This window comes from Bufo bufo, chromosome 1, assembly GCF_905171765.1.
Source record: "Bufo bufo chromosome 1, aBufBuf1.1, whole genome shotgun sequence".
Taxonomy (NCBI): Eukaryota; Metazoa; Chordata; class Amphibia; order Anura; family Bufonidae; genus Bufo; species Bufo bufo.
The window spans coordinates 23,679,139-23,696,863 of record NC_053389.1 but is presented as its reverse complement, the minus strand read 5'-3'; the positions used below and the strand labels follow the sequence as shown (position 1 = coordinate 23,696,863).

General features: G+C 42.5%; 1 protein-coding gene across 1 annotated transcript in view; it reads right to left on the bottom strand.

The window, feature by feature from the left end:
- Window positions 1–362: 362 nt before the first annotated feature.
- Window positions 363–17,725, bottom strand: part of LOC121002255 (phospholipase A2 inhibitor 25 kDa subunit-like) — a 62,279-nt gene continuing 44,916 nt past the window's right edge. Inside the window, exons 3-5 of the mRNA XM_040433942.1 lie at window positions 12,010–12,153; window positions 2,192–2,335; window positions 363–595 (exon numbers count right to left, since the gene is read on the bottom strand). Coding sequence (XP_040289876.1) covers window positions 363–595; window positions 2,192–2,335; window positions 12,010–12,153 — 521 coding nt within the window. The remainder of the gene's footprint in view (window positions 596–2,191; window positions 2,336–12,009; window positions 12,154–17,725) is intronic.

Genomic DNA, 17,725 nt, shown 5'->3' with positions numbered 1-17,725 from the left:
AAACAGGACAAAAAGTCTAATTTCTTCATGTATGACTTGATGAATTGAGCAAGGAGCAAACATGTTGGTATATGAGATGCACATCATATGTACCAACAAAACTGGTGCATATTGTAGAAAAAAACACATTCATATATCTGCCCTATTGTTTGCTTTTCCTTTCTGAAGTACGTTTTGTCCTACTACTTTTGTTCCTTTGCAAAGAAAAGAAAGGCAATATATGCTGGAGACAATTGTGATATTCTGCACTTTGATATTTTCCAGCCAAGGTTTATTTAAAAATTAACAATGAAAAGAACAATATAAAAATACATATTTGTAATTTCGTTTGGCCACATTCATCCAAGGATCCTTAGCAACTTTTAGAAGATCAATTTGAGCAGTAGAAAAAACACAATGACTTGAGTCAGGACGACTTTATGGACACTTATGCTGCCGATGGTGCTACTGGTGGTGCTGCCAATGGTGATGCTGGCTCTCGTGCAGTTAAACTTGACTTCAGTGGATAATCCTGTCTTATTTTGGGACTGACTGCCAAGATCACAGAGGGACTTCGTTGCACACCCTCGAAAGGCTGTTGAAGTTGACATTGATCCTGCAAAAATCCACAGAAGGACTTTCATTGAACACAATATTTGACCTGAAATATGAAGACTTTTTAAATCTAAACACGGGTCTTCTTGACTACAGATACTAATCCTAGTACAGCTCCAGGAAGATTTTCTATAAAACAGTTTTCATAAGTCTTGAAGGTTTGATTTTGAACCTAAATTAAAGACCTGGCAGGCTAATAAATGATTTAATGTACTATATATATGTTATCAATTGGCCCTTGTGCTGTAAGCCCGCAATGCCAAAAAATGACATTTGTCCTTCTTTAAAGTGGTTGTCCGAGTTATGAAAAAAATAATAATATAGCACTGAAAATCTTATGGGCATCAATATATAACTAGGCTAAGCAAGTTTTATGTAAAAAAAATATATATATTTCCTCATTTCCCTGGTTCTTTTCTGGCCCTTTGTTTACATGCAATAAAAACAATCTCTGCCCCTCCCCCTGCTCTCCTAAGGGAGTGGATACAAGTTGCTGCCCTGAGTGACATGTCTGCCTGCTGGGAGACTCTGGAGCATGTCGTATGTGTAGGACTACAAGTCCCAGCTGTATAATGACACTGCTAAGGGAGTGAATACCAGAGCTGCCCTGAGTGACATGTCTGCCTGCTGGGAGACTCTGCAGCATGTCGTATGTGTAGGACTTCAAGTCCAAGCTGTATAATGACACTGCTAAGGGAGTGGATACAAGAGCTGCCCTGAGTGCTGGGAGAATCAATAGCAACTTGTAAGTGTATAACTACAAGTCCCAGCTGTATAATTACACTGCTAATACACACAGGATCTTCCCCCTACCTTCTTGTGCAATGCTCTCTCTAGTCTGTCAGATCCTGTGCCCAGAATTGTCACTGCTGCAGCTAGCCAGTATGTGCAGCTGAAGGGGTTAAGAATCTTAGGAGAGAGAGCAGACGGCAGTAAAGGGGGGGCGTGGTCAGCACAGTGACGTTTCGTTTACAGGCTTGTAAACGACCTTTATCAGAGCAGGGAGAGAGGCTGACATCACAGGTCATGTGACCCTCAGTGAAATCTGAGAAACCAGCCACTGGAGATAAAGTGAGTTAATTGGAAATCTGTTACATTTGCTTAGTTAGGAACATAGAAAGAACAAAAAAATAACTCGGATAACCCCTTTAAGTTTCCTTTTGAATTCACATTTCCTGATATGTGTGGTGTAAGGTGACCATCTCGGGAGAAAAAACTAAAAAAATATAACTTTACTTCACAATATTCTGTCGTAAGATCTTTATTTTATATGTGCCGCTACCCAGTGGTTGTGGCGTGAACTGCAGCCTGTCAAGGGTTTTATTAGAATATCACACTATTGTATTCAATTTGTTTCATGTGAAATTGAAGTCCTTAACCAAATACAAGCAAAGGTAAGATTGGACACATCTGTATATCGGTCCTTTCTAGTTATTGTTATTTCCTAACACACTGACAGCCTATTCTTTTAGGTGCCCCCTAATGGGCATGTGGGGGAAGAATAGGGCTCATTAGTTCAGAGCTGATATCTTGAGGACATTTCAATCTTTGTCAATGGTTTTCTTTAAAGTGAAGTAAAAAACAAATATTTCTGTACCTGATTCTTGTGTTGACTGCAGAAAAAGACACATATTCTCATTCCCTGTGCACTGTATGGTATCATCAGTGTAACACCAGGTAGAGTTAGCAGATACACAGGATGGGCAGACCAGGCCATTGAGGGTAGAGCTTTGTGTTGGTACTAGAATCAGATAGGAGAGAGAGAAATAAAATATTTTTAATGCAAGAACATATGCAGTACTCTCACCAGCCACCATTCTCTCTGGGGTTGTGCCTCTGTTAGAGCCACAGTCATTTGGTTTTACCTAAGGAACTCCTTCGGCAGTGGATTGAAATCAGTGAACTTCCGTGCAAAACAAAGATACTAATGGTCCTCTAGAGAGAGCTCTACTTATTTCAAAAGATCTCTGCTCTACCTGAGCAATACTAGATGGACCATCTCGTCATGGCCAGTGGTTGTGGAGCCACTATGCCAACCAACCATAGTGGTTGGCGACCCATGGGGATCAGAGACACCATTGTGAAGCTCTAAGGGATCAGATGGGGGACATTAAATAGTATGCTAATAATACAGAGAGGGCATAATCTATTATTATAATACAGAGGGGACAATTATATATTATACTAATATAGAGGGGCCATTATATATTATACTAATACAGAGGGGCCATTATATATTATACTAATACAGAGGGGGCCATTATATATTATAATAATACAGAGGGGGCCATTATATATTATACTAATACAGAGGGGGCCATTATATATTATACTAATACAGAGGGGGCAATTATATACTATACTAATACAGAGGGGGCCATTATATATTATACTAATACAGAGGGGGCCATTATATATTATACTTATACAGAGGGGGCAATTATATACTATACTAATACAGAGGGGGCCATTATATATTATACTAATGCAGAGGGGGCCATTATATATTACACTAATACAGAGGGGGCCATTATATATTATAATAATACAGAAGGGGCGATTATATATTCTAATAAAACAGAGGGGGCAATTATATATTATAATAATATAGAGGGGGCCATTATATATTATACTAATACAGAGAAGACCATTATATATTATATTAATAATACAGAGGGGACAATTATATATTATACTAATATAGAGGGGCCATTATATATTATACTAATACAGAGGGGCCATTATATATTATACTAATACAGAGGGGGCCATTATATATTATACTAATACAGAGGGGGCCGTTATATATTCTAATAAAACAGAGGGGGCAATTATATATTATAATAATATAGAGAAGACCATTATATATTATATTAATAATACAGAGGGGCCTTTATATATTATATTAATAATACAGAGTGGCTATTATATATTAGAATAATACAGAGGGGGCAATTATATATTATAATAATATAGAGGGGGCCATTCTATATTATACTAATACAGAGAAGGCCACTATATATTATATTAATAATACAGAAGGGCTATTATATGTTATAACAATACAGAGAAGGCCATTATATATTATACTAATACAGAGGGGGCCATTATATTTTATACTAATACAGAGGGGGGCATTATATTTTATACTAATATAGAGGGGGCCATTATATATTATACTAATACAGAGGGGGCCATTATATATTATACTAATACAGAGGGGACCATTATATATTATAATAATACAGAGGGGCCATTATATATTATAATAATACAGAGGGGGCCATTATATATTATACTAATACAGAGGGGACCATTATATATTATAATAATACAGAGGGGACCATTATATATTATAATAATACAGAGGGGGGCCATTAAATATTATGCTAATAGTACAGAGGAGGCAATTACATACAGGTGAAACTCGAAAAATTAGAATATTGTGCAAAGTTCATTTATTTCAGTAATCCAACTTAAAAGGTGAAACTAACATATGAGATAGACTCATTACATGCAAAGCGAGATATTTCAGGCCTTATTTGTTATAATTTGGATGATTATGGCTTACAGCTTATGAAACCCCAAAGTCACAATTTTAAGGTACCCTTTGCTCAGGGGGTATGGATTAATTAGCTGACTAAAGTGTGACACTTTCAGCCTAGAATATTGAACCTTTTCACAAAATTCAAATTTTAAGCTGCATTACTGAAATACAGTGGATATAAAAGTCTACACACCCCTGTTAAAATGTCATGTTTCTGTGCTGTAAAAGATGAGACAAAGATAAATAATTTCAGAACTTTTTCCACCTTTAATGTGACCTATAAACTGTACAACTCAGTTGAAAAACAAACTGAAATCTTTTAGGTGGGGGGAAGAAAAAATAAATAAAAAAATAATGTGGTTGCATAAGTGTGCACACCCTCTTATAACTGGGGATGTAGCTGTGTTCAGAATTAAGCAATCACATTCACAATCCTGTTAAATAGGAGTCAGCATACACCGGCCATCATTTAAAGTGCTTCTAATTAACCCCAAATAAAGTTCAGCTGCTCTAGTTGGTCTTTCCTGAAATTTTCTTAGTCGCATCCCACAGCAAATGCCGTGGTCCACAGAGAGCTTCCAAAGCATCAGAGGGATCTCATTGTTAAAAGGTATCAGTCAGGAGAAGGGTACAAAAGAATTTCCAAGGCATTAGATATACCATGGAACACAGTGGAGACAGTCATCATCAAGTGGAGAAGATATGGCACAACAGTGACATTACCAAGAACTGGACGTCCCCCCAAAATTGATGAAAAGACGAGAAGAAAACTTGTCTGGGAGGCTACGAAGAGGCCTACAGCAACATTAAAGGAGCTGCAGTAATATCTGGCAAGTACTGGCTGTGTGGTACATGTGACAACAATCTCCCATATTCTTCATATGTCTGGGCTATGGGGTAGAGGGGCAAGACGAAAGCCTTTTCTTACGAAGAAAAAAATCCAAGCCAGGCTACATTTTAAAAAAACATATTTTAAGTCTCCCAAAAGGGAAAAGGTGTTATGGTCTGATGAAACCAAGGTTGAACTTTTTGGCCATAATTCCAAAAGATATGTTTGGCGCAAAAACAACACTGCACATAACCAAAAGAACACCATCCCCACAGTGAAGCATGGTGGTGGCAGCATCATGCCAAGGGGCTGTTTTTCTTCAGCTGGAACTGGGGCCTTAGTTAAGCTAGGGGGAATTATGAACTGTAGAAAATACCAGTCAATGTTGGCACAAAACCTTCAGGCTTCTGCTAAAAAGCTGAACATGAAGAGGAACTTCATCTTTCAGCATGACAACGACCCAAAGCATACATTCAAATCAACAAAGGAATGGCTTCACCAGAAGAAGATTAAAGTTTTGGAATGGCCCAGCCAGAGCCCAGACCTGAATCTGATTGAAAATATGTGGGGTGATCTGAAGAGGGCTGTGCCCAGGAGATGACCTCGCAATCTGACAGATTTGGAGTGTTTTTGCAAAGAAGAGTGGGCAAATCTTGCCAAGTCAAAATGTGCCATGCTGATAGACTCATACCCAAAAAGACTGAGTGCTGTAATAAAGTCAAAGGGTGCTTCAACAAAGTATTAGTTTAAGGGTGTGCACACTTATGCAACCATATTATTTTATTTTTATATTTTTTCTTCCCTCTACCTAAAAGATTTCAGTTTGTTTTTCAATTGAGTTTATAGGTCACATTAACCCCTTAAGGACACAGCCTTATTTCACCTTAAGGACTTGGCCATTTTTTGAAAATCTGACCAGTGTCACTTTAAGTGCTCATAACTTTAAAACGCTTTGACTTACCCAGGCCGTTCTGAGATTGTTTTTTCGTCACATATTGTACTTCATGACACTGCTAAAATTGGGTCAAAAAAGTTAATTTTTTTGCATAAAAAAAATACAATTTTTACCAAAAATTTTGAAAAATTATCAAATTTCAAAGTTTCAGTTTCTCTACTTCTGTAATACATAGTAATACCCCCAAAAATTGTGATGACTTTACATTCCCCATATGTCTACTTCATGTTTGTAGCATTTTGGGAATGATATTTTAATTTTTGGGGATGTTACAAGGCTTAGAAGTTTAGAAGCAAATTTTGAAATTTTTCAGAAATCTTCAAAATCCCACTTTTTATGGACCAGTTCAGGTTTGAAGTCATATTGTGAGGCTTAGATAATAGAAACCTCCCAAAAATGACCCCATTCTAGAAACTACACCCCTCAAGGTATTCAAAACTGTTTTTTCAAACTTTATTAACCCTTTAGGTCTTCCACAAGAGTTAATGGCAGATGGAGAAACAATTTTGAAATTTCTATTTTTTTGAAAATTTTCCAATATAATCAATTTTTTCCAGGAGTAAAACAAGGGTTAACTGCCAAACAACACTCAAAATGGGTTGCCCTGATTCTGTAGTTTGCAAAAACACCCCTTATGTGGTCATAAACTACTGTTTGGCCGAACGGTAGCACATAGAATGAGGGGAACACCATATGGGTTTTGGAAGGCAGATTTGGCAGGACTGGTTTTGTTTATACCATGTCCCATTTGAAGCCACCTGTTGCACCCCTAGAATAGAAATTTCAAAAAAGTGACTCCATCTAAGAAAGTACACCCCTCAAGGTATTCAAAACTGGGTTTACAAACTTTGTTTCTCCATCTGCCATTAACTCTTGTGGAACACCTAAAGGGTTAACAAAGTTTGTAAACCCAGTTTTGAATGCCTTGAGGGGTGTACTTTCTTAGATGGAGTCACTTTTTTAAAAATTTCTATTCTAGGGGTGCAACAGGGGGCTTCAAATGGGACATGGTATAAACAAAACCAGTCCTGCCAAATCTGCCTTCCAAAACCCATATGGTGTTCCCCTCATTCTATGTGCTACCGTTCGGCCAAACAGTAGTTTACGACCACATATGGGGTGTTTTTGCAAACTACAGAATCAGGGCAACCCATTTTGAGTTTTGTTTGGCTGTTAACCCTTGTTTTACTCCTGGAAAAAATTGATTATATTGGAAAATTTTCCAAAAAATAGAAATTTCAAAATTGTTTCTCCATCTGCCATTAACTCTTGTGGAACACCTAAAGGGTTAACAATTTTGAAATTTCTATTTTTTGGAAAATTTTCCAATATAATCAATTTTTTCCAGGAGTAAAACAAGGGTTAACTGCCAAACAAAACTCAAAATGGGTTGCCCTGATTCTGTAGTTCCCAGAAACACCCCAAATGTGGTCGTAAACTACTATTTGGCTAAACGGCAGGACATAGAAGGAGGGGAACGCAATACGGTTTTTGGAAGGCAGATTTTGCTGGACTGGTTTATTTACACCATGTACCCTTTCAAGCCCCCTGATGCACCCCTAGAGTAGAAACTCCATAAAAGTGACCCCATCTAGGAAACTACGGGATAAGGTGGTTGTTGTTTTGGGACTATTTTAGGGGTAAATATGATTTTTGGTTGCTCTATATTACACTTTTTTGAGGCAAGGTAACAAAAAAATAAAATTCAAAAATTTTTCTACATTCGCTATTTAGTTTTGTGGAACACCTAAAGGGTTAACAAAGTTTGTAAAGTAACTTTTGAATACCTTGAGGGGTGTAGTTTCTTAGATGGGGTCACTTTTTTGGAGTTTCTAGTCTAGGCTACATCAGGGGGGGCTTCTAATGGGACATGGTGTCAAAAAAAAACTGTCCATCAAAATCTGCCTTCCATAAACCATATGGAGTTCCCTTCGTTCTATGCCCTGCCGTGCGGCTATATAGCAATTTACGACCACATATGGGGTGTTTCTGCAAACTACAGAATCAGGGCCATAAATATTGAGTTTTTTTGGCTGTTAACCCTTGCTTTATTACTGGAAAAAAAGGATTCAAATGGAAATTTTGCCCAAAAATTGGTGTTTTGGCACCGTTTTTATTTTATATTTTTAACGCTGTTAATTCGAGGGGTTTGGTCAAATGTTATTTTTATACCGACGACTTTTACGCACGCGACGATGCCCAATATGTATGGCTCTCAGACTTTGGAGACACTAAGCAGGCATCCTAAAACTGCGGCCCTCCAGATGTTGTAAAACTACAATTCCCACCATGCCCTGCTGATGGCTGTAGGTTGTCTGGGTATGCTGGGAGTTATAGTTTTACAACATCTGGAGGGCCGCAGTTTGAGGATGCCTGCACTAAAACTAATATTTTTTTGGGGAAAAAAAATTGTTTCTGTGTCTCCAAAGTCTGAGAGACATAGTTTTTTTATGTTCTCTAGTGGACTGTTGGAGATTATAAAAATTTAGTACTCCATGGAAGTGTGATACTCCCTGAAGCAATCGATAACGCAGAGGCCCGGATGATCGGGGCAAGTGTCACATTGAGTGGTGGTGTCCTTCCGTATCCCCCTCTTGTGACACACTCTGCATCTTTTTTGGGTTCGTCCCTTCTTTCCAGTATGGGGGACCACACCTGGAAAGTGTTGGCAAGGGACGATCCGGGCGCCTCCAGTTCCCGAGGTACTCCGGCCTGCTCTTTCCCGGTCCGAAAAGATCAGGGCCTTGAGGACTGCCTCATAGAATTGGAGGAATGTCCCTGTGCTGCCAGCGCTTTGGGATAGTACAAAAGAGTTGTACATGGCAACCTGTACCAAGTAGACCGCAACTTTTTTGTACCATGCCCGGGTTTTGCGCATGGCGTTATATGGCTTGAGGACTTGATCAGAGAGATCAACTCCTCCCATATACCGATTGTAGTCGACGATACAATCGGGCTTGAGGACCGTTGCCGCGGTACCTCGCACAGAGACGGGGTGGTGCTGTTACTGTGGATTGTGGACAGCATAAGGACATCCCTCTTGTCCTTATACCTGACCAGCAACAGGCTTCCACTGGTAAGGGCACGGGTCTCACCCCTGGGGATAGGTACCTGGAGGGGGTGGGCAGGGAGGCCGCGTTGATTTTTCCACACGGTCCCACAAGCGAACGTGGATCTGGCGGCAAGGGACCTGAACAAGGGAATGCTGGTATAAAAGTTGTCCACGTACAAGTGGTAACCCTTATCCAGCAGTGGGTACATAAGGTCCCACACGAGTTTCCCGGTAACACCCAGAGTGGGGGGACATTCTGGGGGTTGAATCCGGGAATCTCGCCCCTCGTACACACGAAATTTGTAAGTGTACCCTGAGGTACTCTCACAAATTTTGTATAGCTTCATACCATACCTCGCCCACTTTGTGGGAATGTATTGGCGGAAACTGAGTCTCCCCTTGAACGCAACGAGAGACTCATCAACCGCGACCTCCCTTCCAGGTACGTAGGCCTGCTGAAATGTGGCCCCAAAGTGATCGATGACCGGCCGTATCTTATACAGCCGGTCATAGGCAGGATCACTTCGGGGGGGACATGCTGCATTATCGGAATAATGCAGACATTTCCGGATGGCCTCAAACCGGGAGCGTGTCATGGCCGTACTGTACAGTGGGGTCTGGTAGAGTATGTCCCCACTCCAGTATTGCCTGACACTGGGTTTTTGCACTAGACCCATATGCAGCACGAGGCCCCAAAATGTCCTCATCTCGGCTGCACTGACCGGCGTCCAGTTACCGGGTCTAGCCAAAAATGAGCCCGGGTTTTGAGCGACGAACTGTTGGGCGTACAGATTCGTCTGCTCCACCATCAGATTCACCAGTGGGTTAATGAAAAAAAAACTAAAAAAGTCAATTTCAGTAAACCCCACTGTGGGAATCTGGATTCCTGGATTGCAAGCAAAATCCGGAATCTCGGGCTCAAAGTCCACTGGGGGACACCAGCTAAGTTCATCGGCAAGGGGCTCCGGTGGGCTTATTTGGTGGGCCGGGAAACCAGTACGAACCCCAGGGCGGCTCGTACTAGGGTGGGCCACAGGATCCCTAGCATGTGGGGCCCCTGGCTCCGCCGCCTTGGTGGCTCATCGTCATCCGATGATGATGAGGAGGATGCGGATGACAAAAGGAACGTGGGGTCATCCTCATCCTCACTGGGGCTCTCGGAGTCGGAGGCAATCTGGGCGTATGCCTCCTCCACCGAGAACATCCGGCGGGCCATTGGTGTGTGTGTGTGCGTGTGTATGTGCGTGTGTGTGGGGGCACGGGTGTTCACGTACTAAAAAGTCCAGGCAAGTGTTTAGGAAAAAAAAAAGTTCAAACTTGCTAATCAGCGGTTCAACGCTGATCAGCGGTGGGGCGGGCGATGCGCTAACAGTGGCCGGACGCTAAGAGTGCCGGCCAGTCAGCGCACGCGAAAAAAAAAAAAAGTGGTGGTGGGGGAAGGGGCCGGTGGTGGGGGGGGGGGTGGTGGAGGGGCTGGTGGTGGGGGGTATGCGGGGGGGGCAAGTGGCAGGGGGTCTGGGGTCTGAAAGCTGAAACAAAAAAGTTTGGAATAAATGTGCTTTTTTTCTTTTTTTTTTCTTCTAACTTTTCCCTTCTATCCCTGCCTAAAGGTGCCTCTCCCTCACTGACCCTAACCTACCTGGGTGGCGATGGGTGCAGGAGGGTGATGGATGCCGATTTGGGGGACACAGGAGCTGGTGCTGGACGATGCTGCACGGTCAGGGTGCTGGACAGGAAGAGGAGGGGAGAGAGGAGCGCAGGAAGTTTGAATCTCGCGCCTCTCTCCCCTGCACCAATCAGCACCCTGGACAGCGGCGTTCAGCACCAGGGCCAGCACCGCCTCTCCAAATCCTCGGACTGCGATAGGTGGTGTATAATTACGCCACCGATCGCAGTCTTTTTCCGGTTCATCGGGTCACAGGACACCCGAATGGACCGGAAACGCAGAAAACCGCAGGTCTGAATTGACCTGCGGTTTTCTGCGATCGTCGGTGCGGGGGGGTCAAATGACCCCCCCCTGCATTGTTACAGGATGCCGGCTGAATGATTTCAGTCGGCATCCCGTTCCGATTAACCCCCGCGGCGCCGGCATCACGATTTAAAGCCATGACGTACCGGTACGTCATGTGTCGTTAAGGACTCGGGAAACATGCCGTACCGGTACGTCATGTATCCTTAAGGGGTTAATGGTGGAAAAAGTTCTGAAATGATTTATCTTTGTCTCATTTTTTTTTTACATCACATGAAACCTGACATTTTAACAGGGGTGTGTAGACTTTTTATATCCACTGTAAATAGACTTTTGCACGATATTCTAATTTTTCGAGATTTACCTGTATAATACTATCAAGGTGGTCTGGTCTGAATGGAGAAGATGAGGAAAGAGAACATCTACCTCAGAGACTGGATGTTAGAAGTATGTGGCACTACCCTGGTATTACCCTGTATTTTTTGTAGTGATGTTTGTAATGTCCACCCAAATATCTCTAACAATAGGGCTTAGGGGAGGTGTTGGACTGTTCTATTTTCTTGCCTTCTCTTACCCCACGAAGCACAGTGCAGTCCATTTGATAGATTCAGTGTTTTGTATGCCAAATACCTTAGTCACGCCACCTGAAGGCTCTGGATTAAGGTAATATGAACGGAGTCCATGTACTCCATTGATAAAAATAAGCATCAAGATAACTTGGCAGCATAGTAAATAATGTTCAATAAGACAGAGATTTGTCTCCTCCTTTTTTTCTCCACATCTGGCCTTGGGTGACGCAAGATAATTAGCATCGAAAAATAAAACTTTTGTGTTATTACAGAGCTAGACATACATGTTTTGTTCTTTTAAACTGGTCATCTTCTCCAATAATTTTACGATATTTCGAACCAAGAGGAAAGATAGGGAGGGGAGCATCAGAATGTCTATTCACCTATGTGGAATCTAAAAATTGTGCTGTGCTACTAAACACCGAGCTCTATGAGACGATGAGCGGTTTTCTTTGACAAATTACGAGTAGAAAAAACAGGAATATATGACTCACGTGTGGTGCTAAGAGTGCAATTGTTAGCGCCATAACATGAGGTGCCCATCTGGAATTGTACTTGCTGTAGACTCATGCTGCCCATGTAGTTACATTCTGTTGCGCATGCAGATGTCCTGGACAAAGCGTCAACCATTTTTGCACCTATAAATGAACATAAAACTTTTTCTTGTCAAAATTGTATAAAGAAAAACAGGTCTGAAACGGTATGGGCAACTTTGGGACAATTTTTTTTTTTATGATTGTATTTTACTCATTTTGGGATAAGAATCATTTTTCAATTGGTCTTTATTAAAAATGTTCAGTCCAAGGGTAAAAAATAAGTCTGCTTGCTGAGTATCACTTTTTGGTCCCATTAGATGACACTGATGTGACGCCTGAATCTGCCCTCATAAGCATTCATTTAAATGGAATGTGTCAGCGACACACGTTCCTTTTTATCTAATCTATTTTTGTTTTTTTCATTACAGGTTTTTTAAATTCTATATCCTGAACATGATTATGGGGGCGGCCATCTTGCCTAAGCTGTTCTTAACAGCATTTAGAAAGCATTAAAAAAATTGCTTAACAACAGCCCCATGGTTTATAGACACCATGGTCTGGAGCTGATCCTATTGATTTCTATGGCAAAGTTTTCTGGGCATGCTATGTGACCTGTGCAGAGGTTATCGTACAAGGAAAGAGTAGATAAGATTTTGCAATCAACTTGTGAATGGTGGATCCTGTGTTATCTATACACATAGGTGATACCATTACATGCAGGATTAAAATGACAGGTAAGTAGATAATTGCAGTAAAGTGATCTGTACAGACCAAAAAGTGCTGCCTATTATTAGGCTTAGTGGCCAGTGTGAAAACTGCAGGACTTTATTTATTTATTCTTTTTTTTATTTTTTGTTTAAATAAAATTATTGTCATGGAAAATTTATAAAAACATCAACAACATTTCTTTAAAAATGTATTTAAAGGGATATTCCAGTTACATTAAGTTATCTCCTAACCACAGGATAGTGGATAACTATTAGATTGGTGGGAGCCATGAGAATGGGGCCCTGTACCAGCTGCAGTCCCCATGAAATGAATGGAGCAGCTGGTCGAGCATGAGCGTGATTGCTCTGTTCATTTTTATCGGAGATAGCCGAGTACAGTGGATGAAAGGAATGTCTGTTCAAGGATGGCACTGCTACAGCCAGATAGTTTCTCTCCCAATCAGCTTCAATAAGCAGGGGACTAAGAAAGCAGGGCAGGCCAGACAGATTCTGGTAGTGGGAGACTCAATCATTAGAGGTACCGATATAGCAATCTGTGGCAAAAACCAGGATCGTCAAACGGTGTGTTGTCTTCCTGACGTTCGAGCTTGACATATCGCGGATAGGTTTGATAGATTACTGGGAGGGGCTGGTCGAAGACCCAGCAATCATGGTCCATATTGGAACCAATGACAAAGTTAAAGGTGGGGAGGCCCATCGTGAGCAAATGGAGGTGGTAAGTTTGATGTAATAGTTTTTTTATTGCTAAAAACAGTGTGAAATTACACTCAGATGCCGCGATCATGTAACCGCGGCATCTGAGAGTACAATGATGGGGGGGAAGCGCTATGGCACCCACTACTTACAAAAAAAAGTGCTTCGTGACTAAGTAATTTGTCACAAAGCAAAATTTTTGGGGAAATTCGGCGAATCAGCCGAATCTAATTTCTAAGAAATTTGCTTATCTCTATTTCCAGATATAGACCAGGAAACTAAAACCTGTGGATCTCATAAAGATAACAGGTTTTTAGCAATAAACAAAGAAAATTACCTTTCCCAACTGGTTCAGGACCTACCTGACTAAAAGGGACGGCCATACTGGACTTAGTATTAACCAATAGACCTGACAGAACAACAGACGTGCAGGTTGGGGGACACCTGGGAAATAATGACCATAAAGTAATAACCTTCCAATTATCATTCAAAAGAGTGTTTATTCAGGGAGGTACAAAAATACAAAACTTCCAAAAAGTAGCCTCACGTTAGTAGAACTCCACGTCCTTAAAAATAAAAATGTAGCCACAAAATGTCATGGTGAGAGTTACATACCTTATGGGATTTGAAAGTTTGATGAACAAAAAAAAAACAATGTAGATAAATAGAAATGTAAAGTGAGCAATAAATGACAAAAATAATGCATTTAAATAACTTAAACAGGAAGGTAGCGAGGAAGCATTGAAAACTATAAGGAAAACAATAGAATATGTAAAAGACAAATAAAGCAGCCAAGCTCGAGTCAGAGAGACTTATTGCCGAGGAGAGTAAAAGTAACCCTAAAATATTCTTCAATTATATAAATGGTAATAAGTTTAAAAAGGACCTTTCACCAGAGGAAAGCCTCTAAACTAACTATACAGAGGTGTAGAGCGGCGCCCAGGGATCCCCCTGCACTTACTGTTATCCCCGGGCGCTGCTCCGTTCGCCCGGTACAGCCTCCGGTATGTAAGGAGTTAGGCTCCACCCATTTGATCCTGCCGGCGTCTTCTTCTCCTATGCTGTAGCGCTGGCCAATGGCAGCGCTCAGCTCATAGCCTGGCTGATGAGTGATGAGGAGAAAACAAATCTATTAAATATGCTTTTTTCTCCACTGTATTCACTGAGAAAAATAAACTGTCAGATAAAATGCAGAGTGTATAAGTAAATTACCCATTAAAATTGGCCTGTCTGACCCCGGAAGAAGTGCAGCGGTGTCTTAAAGGGAGTCTTTCACCTAAAATCACCATTATAGAACACTAACATCAGGATCTTCATTACATTCCCCATATTAGAATGCTACCTTCCATATTGCTGTCCATCGCCGATTTTCTCAGAAAAACACTTGTATTCAATATGTTAATTAGCTTAAGAAGGTGCCCAGGGGCGGCGTTCATGCAGCCGTAGCCCAGGCCCCTCGTCGCTTTTCATACAAAACCCCTCCCCTTTCACCCCTCTGGCCTGCCTAGGTTCTTCTGATTACGTCCTCCTCTTAGTGAGAAATCTAGCGCCATCGCCAGCGCCGTTCAACAGATTTGCCGTGCCTGCGCACTTCATTCCCCAAAAAGCGCAAAATGAAAAAATACATTTGCCGCTTAGCGGTGCAGTTATTTCTTGTTAAGCCTTTTGTGGGGTGTTTTAGCGGAAAAAAGAAAAATTATATCTGCCGCTCAACGGTGAAGTTATCTGTAGTAAAGGTTTTTGTGGGGTGTTTTAGCGGAAAAAGAAAAAATATATTTCCTGCTCAGCAGTGCAGTTATCAGCTTTTGTGGGGTGTTTTGATTTCCTTTTAATTTATTCATTTGATTTCACAGTATGTCAGACAGAGAAGTGCCAGGCTCTTCACAGGGGAGTGTCAGAAGCCTAAATGTTTCAGGCAGAGGCAGAGGTCGCAGCAGAGTAAGGGGCCATGGCAGCAAGGGTCACTTCGTGAGGCCTGAGCTCCCAGTGTCAGCTAGCGGTCGTGTCTTGACCAGCAAACCAGCGGTTCTTGAATGGTTGACTCGATCTTCGACATCATCGCAAGTGACATCAGACACCCCCAGCCAAGAGTCCTTTTCTGTTCCCTCAGCCAGAGAAGTATTGTATGCTGTGGGCTCAGCTTCACTATACAGCGAGGACGAAGTACTAGAGGACAGTCAGTAGCTACTGCCCAGCCAAGATCTGGAGGAGACATCCACTGCTTAATCCGCTAGGCGGGCAAGTAGTGACGAGGACAGTGGCGTGGGAGCTGCTGTTGTGAGTGGTCAGGCTCCTGACCCAGAGACGGTTGAGGAGGACATCAGTGATGTGCAGACAGTACTTGATGATGATTATGTAGCTGATCGCACTTGGGTGCCGGGTGATGAAGGGGCTTCATCATAATCGGGAGAAGAGGGTGGCAGCTTGCCCGTGAACAAGCGACGGAGACAACAAGATGCAAGCGTGGCCAGGAGTCAGCAGAGTGGCAACAGTGGGAGGTCGGAAGCCAAACCTGGCAGGGGTAGACCACCCTCTTCGCGGGAGTCTACCTGCCCGTGAAGTAGCGGTGCAGGGGTTTATGGAGGCAGTGGCAGTAGCAATCAGTCAGTGCGTAGTGTTGGGGATAAAATCACCTACTCGGCAGTGTGGCAGTATTTTCTTAAGTCGCTGAAGGAGGTGAATGTGTCCATACATAGAATATGTGGGCAGAAGGTGAAGAGTGGCCAGGGTGCCAATGTTGGCACTACGGCCCTGTGTCAACATATGCAGTGTCGCCATACAGTGGCCTGGGCAAACCGTGGCTCCGATGTGGTGGTCCAGCCTGCTGTAGCAACTGCTGCATCACCCAGTGGCATGCACCAGGATTCAGGCAGTCAAGGCTCCACCATCTCAGCTGAAAGGAGCTGTCTGTCATTCCCATCATCTGCTGGTCCCGATGCTCCTGATCCTCCTCCTCCTACTCCTCATCGCTCATTCTGTCAGCAATCGATCACCAAAGCGATTGCCAAGAGACAACAGTATGCGTACATTCATCCAATGGTGCAGATGTTGAATGTGCTCCTGTCCAACTTGCTGGTGCTGCAGTCTCTCCCTTTCCAAGGGGTGGACTTTGCACTTTTCAGAGAACTGATGTCTTGTGCCAAGCTGAGGTGGAGAGTCCCAAGCCGTCATTTATTTTCCAAAAAGGCAGTACCAGCCCTGCACACACATGTAGAACAAAAGGTGGGCCAGTCGTTGAGCCTGTCGGTGTCTGCCAAAGTGCACGGCTGTCACATGTAATGGGGAGGGGACAACGCAATAAAACACACAGAGGGAAATAAATCTAGACCTCAAAGCTAAGGAAGAGGGATGGTGACCTCCTAGGAATCCCTAGATCTCTCCCTGACTCCTGCCAGTATGAGTAGAGCCTTATAGTCGAGAAACTCATACATAGTAACCTAGGCCGTGGAGACCCTGGAAGCCCTAGGAATGGTGTCACGAAATTAGACTACTGGTTCTTTCCCAGGTGAAGGTCCCAGCTTCTCCCTGAGGCCTAGAAACACAACACACATAAGTGTCACAACAAAATGCACAACAAAAGCACTTATCTTTAAAGAGGGAATGGAGAAGCCGGTGATCCACAGGAACAACACACCAGGTCAACAAACACCAAGCAGGAAAGGGGTGTGACAAGGGGTGTGGTCATCACTAAACAACAACTGCAAGATGAGAACAGAGACTATCAGCCTCACGTGCAATCTCCCTCATCTTCTCACCTCTGTCATGGGAGGGGCCATGACAGTACTCCCTCTTCTACGGGAGATCTCCGGACACCCATGGCCGTCTTTATCAGGATGCGCCATGTGAAAGGCCTTCACAAGGTGACTGGCATTAACGTCAGCCGCTGGAACCCACATTCTTTCCTCTGAACCGTAACCTTTCCAGTGCACAAGGTACTGAAGAGATCTACGAAGAATTTGTGACTTCACTATCCTGGCAATCTGAAATTCAAGATTACCGTCCACCAAGACAGGAGCAGAAGGTAAGGAGGACGGTTTAGCCGGTTCGACATATCTTTTCAGCAATGACTTGTGAAAGACATTATGAATTTTTAAAGCCTGAGGAAGGTCAAGAAGCCAAAAGGCAACCAGATTAATAATGGCAGAATTCTTATATGGCCCAATAAAGCTTGGGCTCAACTTATTTTATCTTGTGGACAGCCACACAGAATAACACACTCTCAGGTCCAGACCACTCATACATCTCTTGTCAGC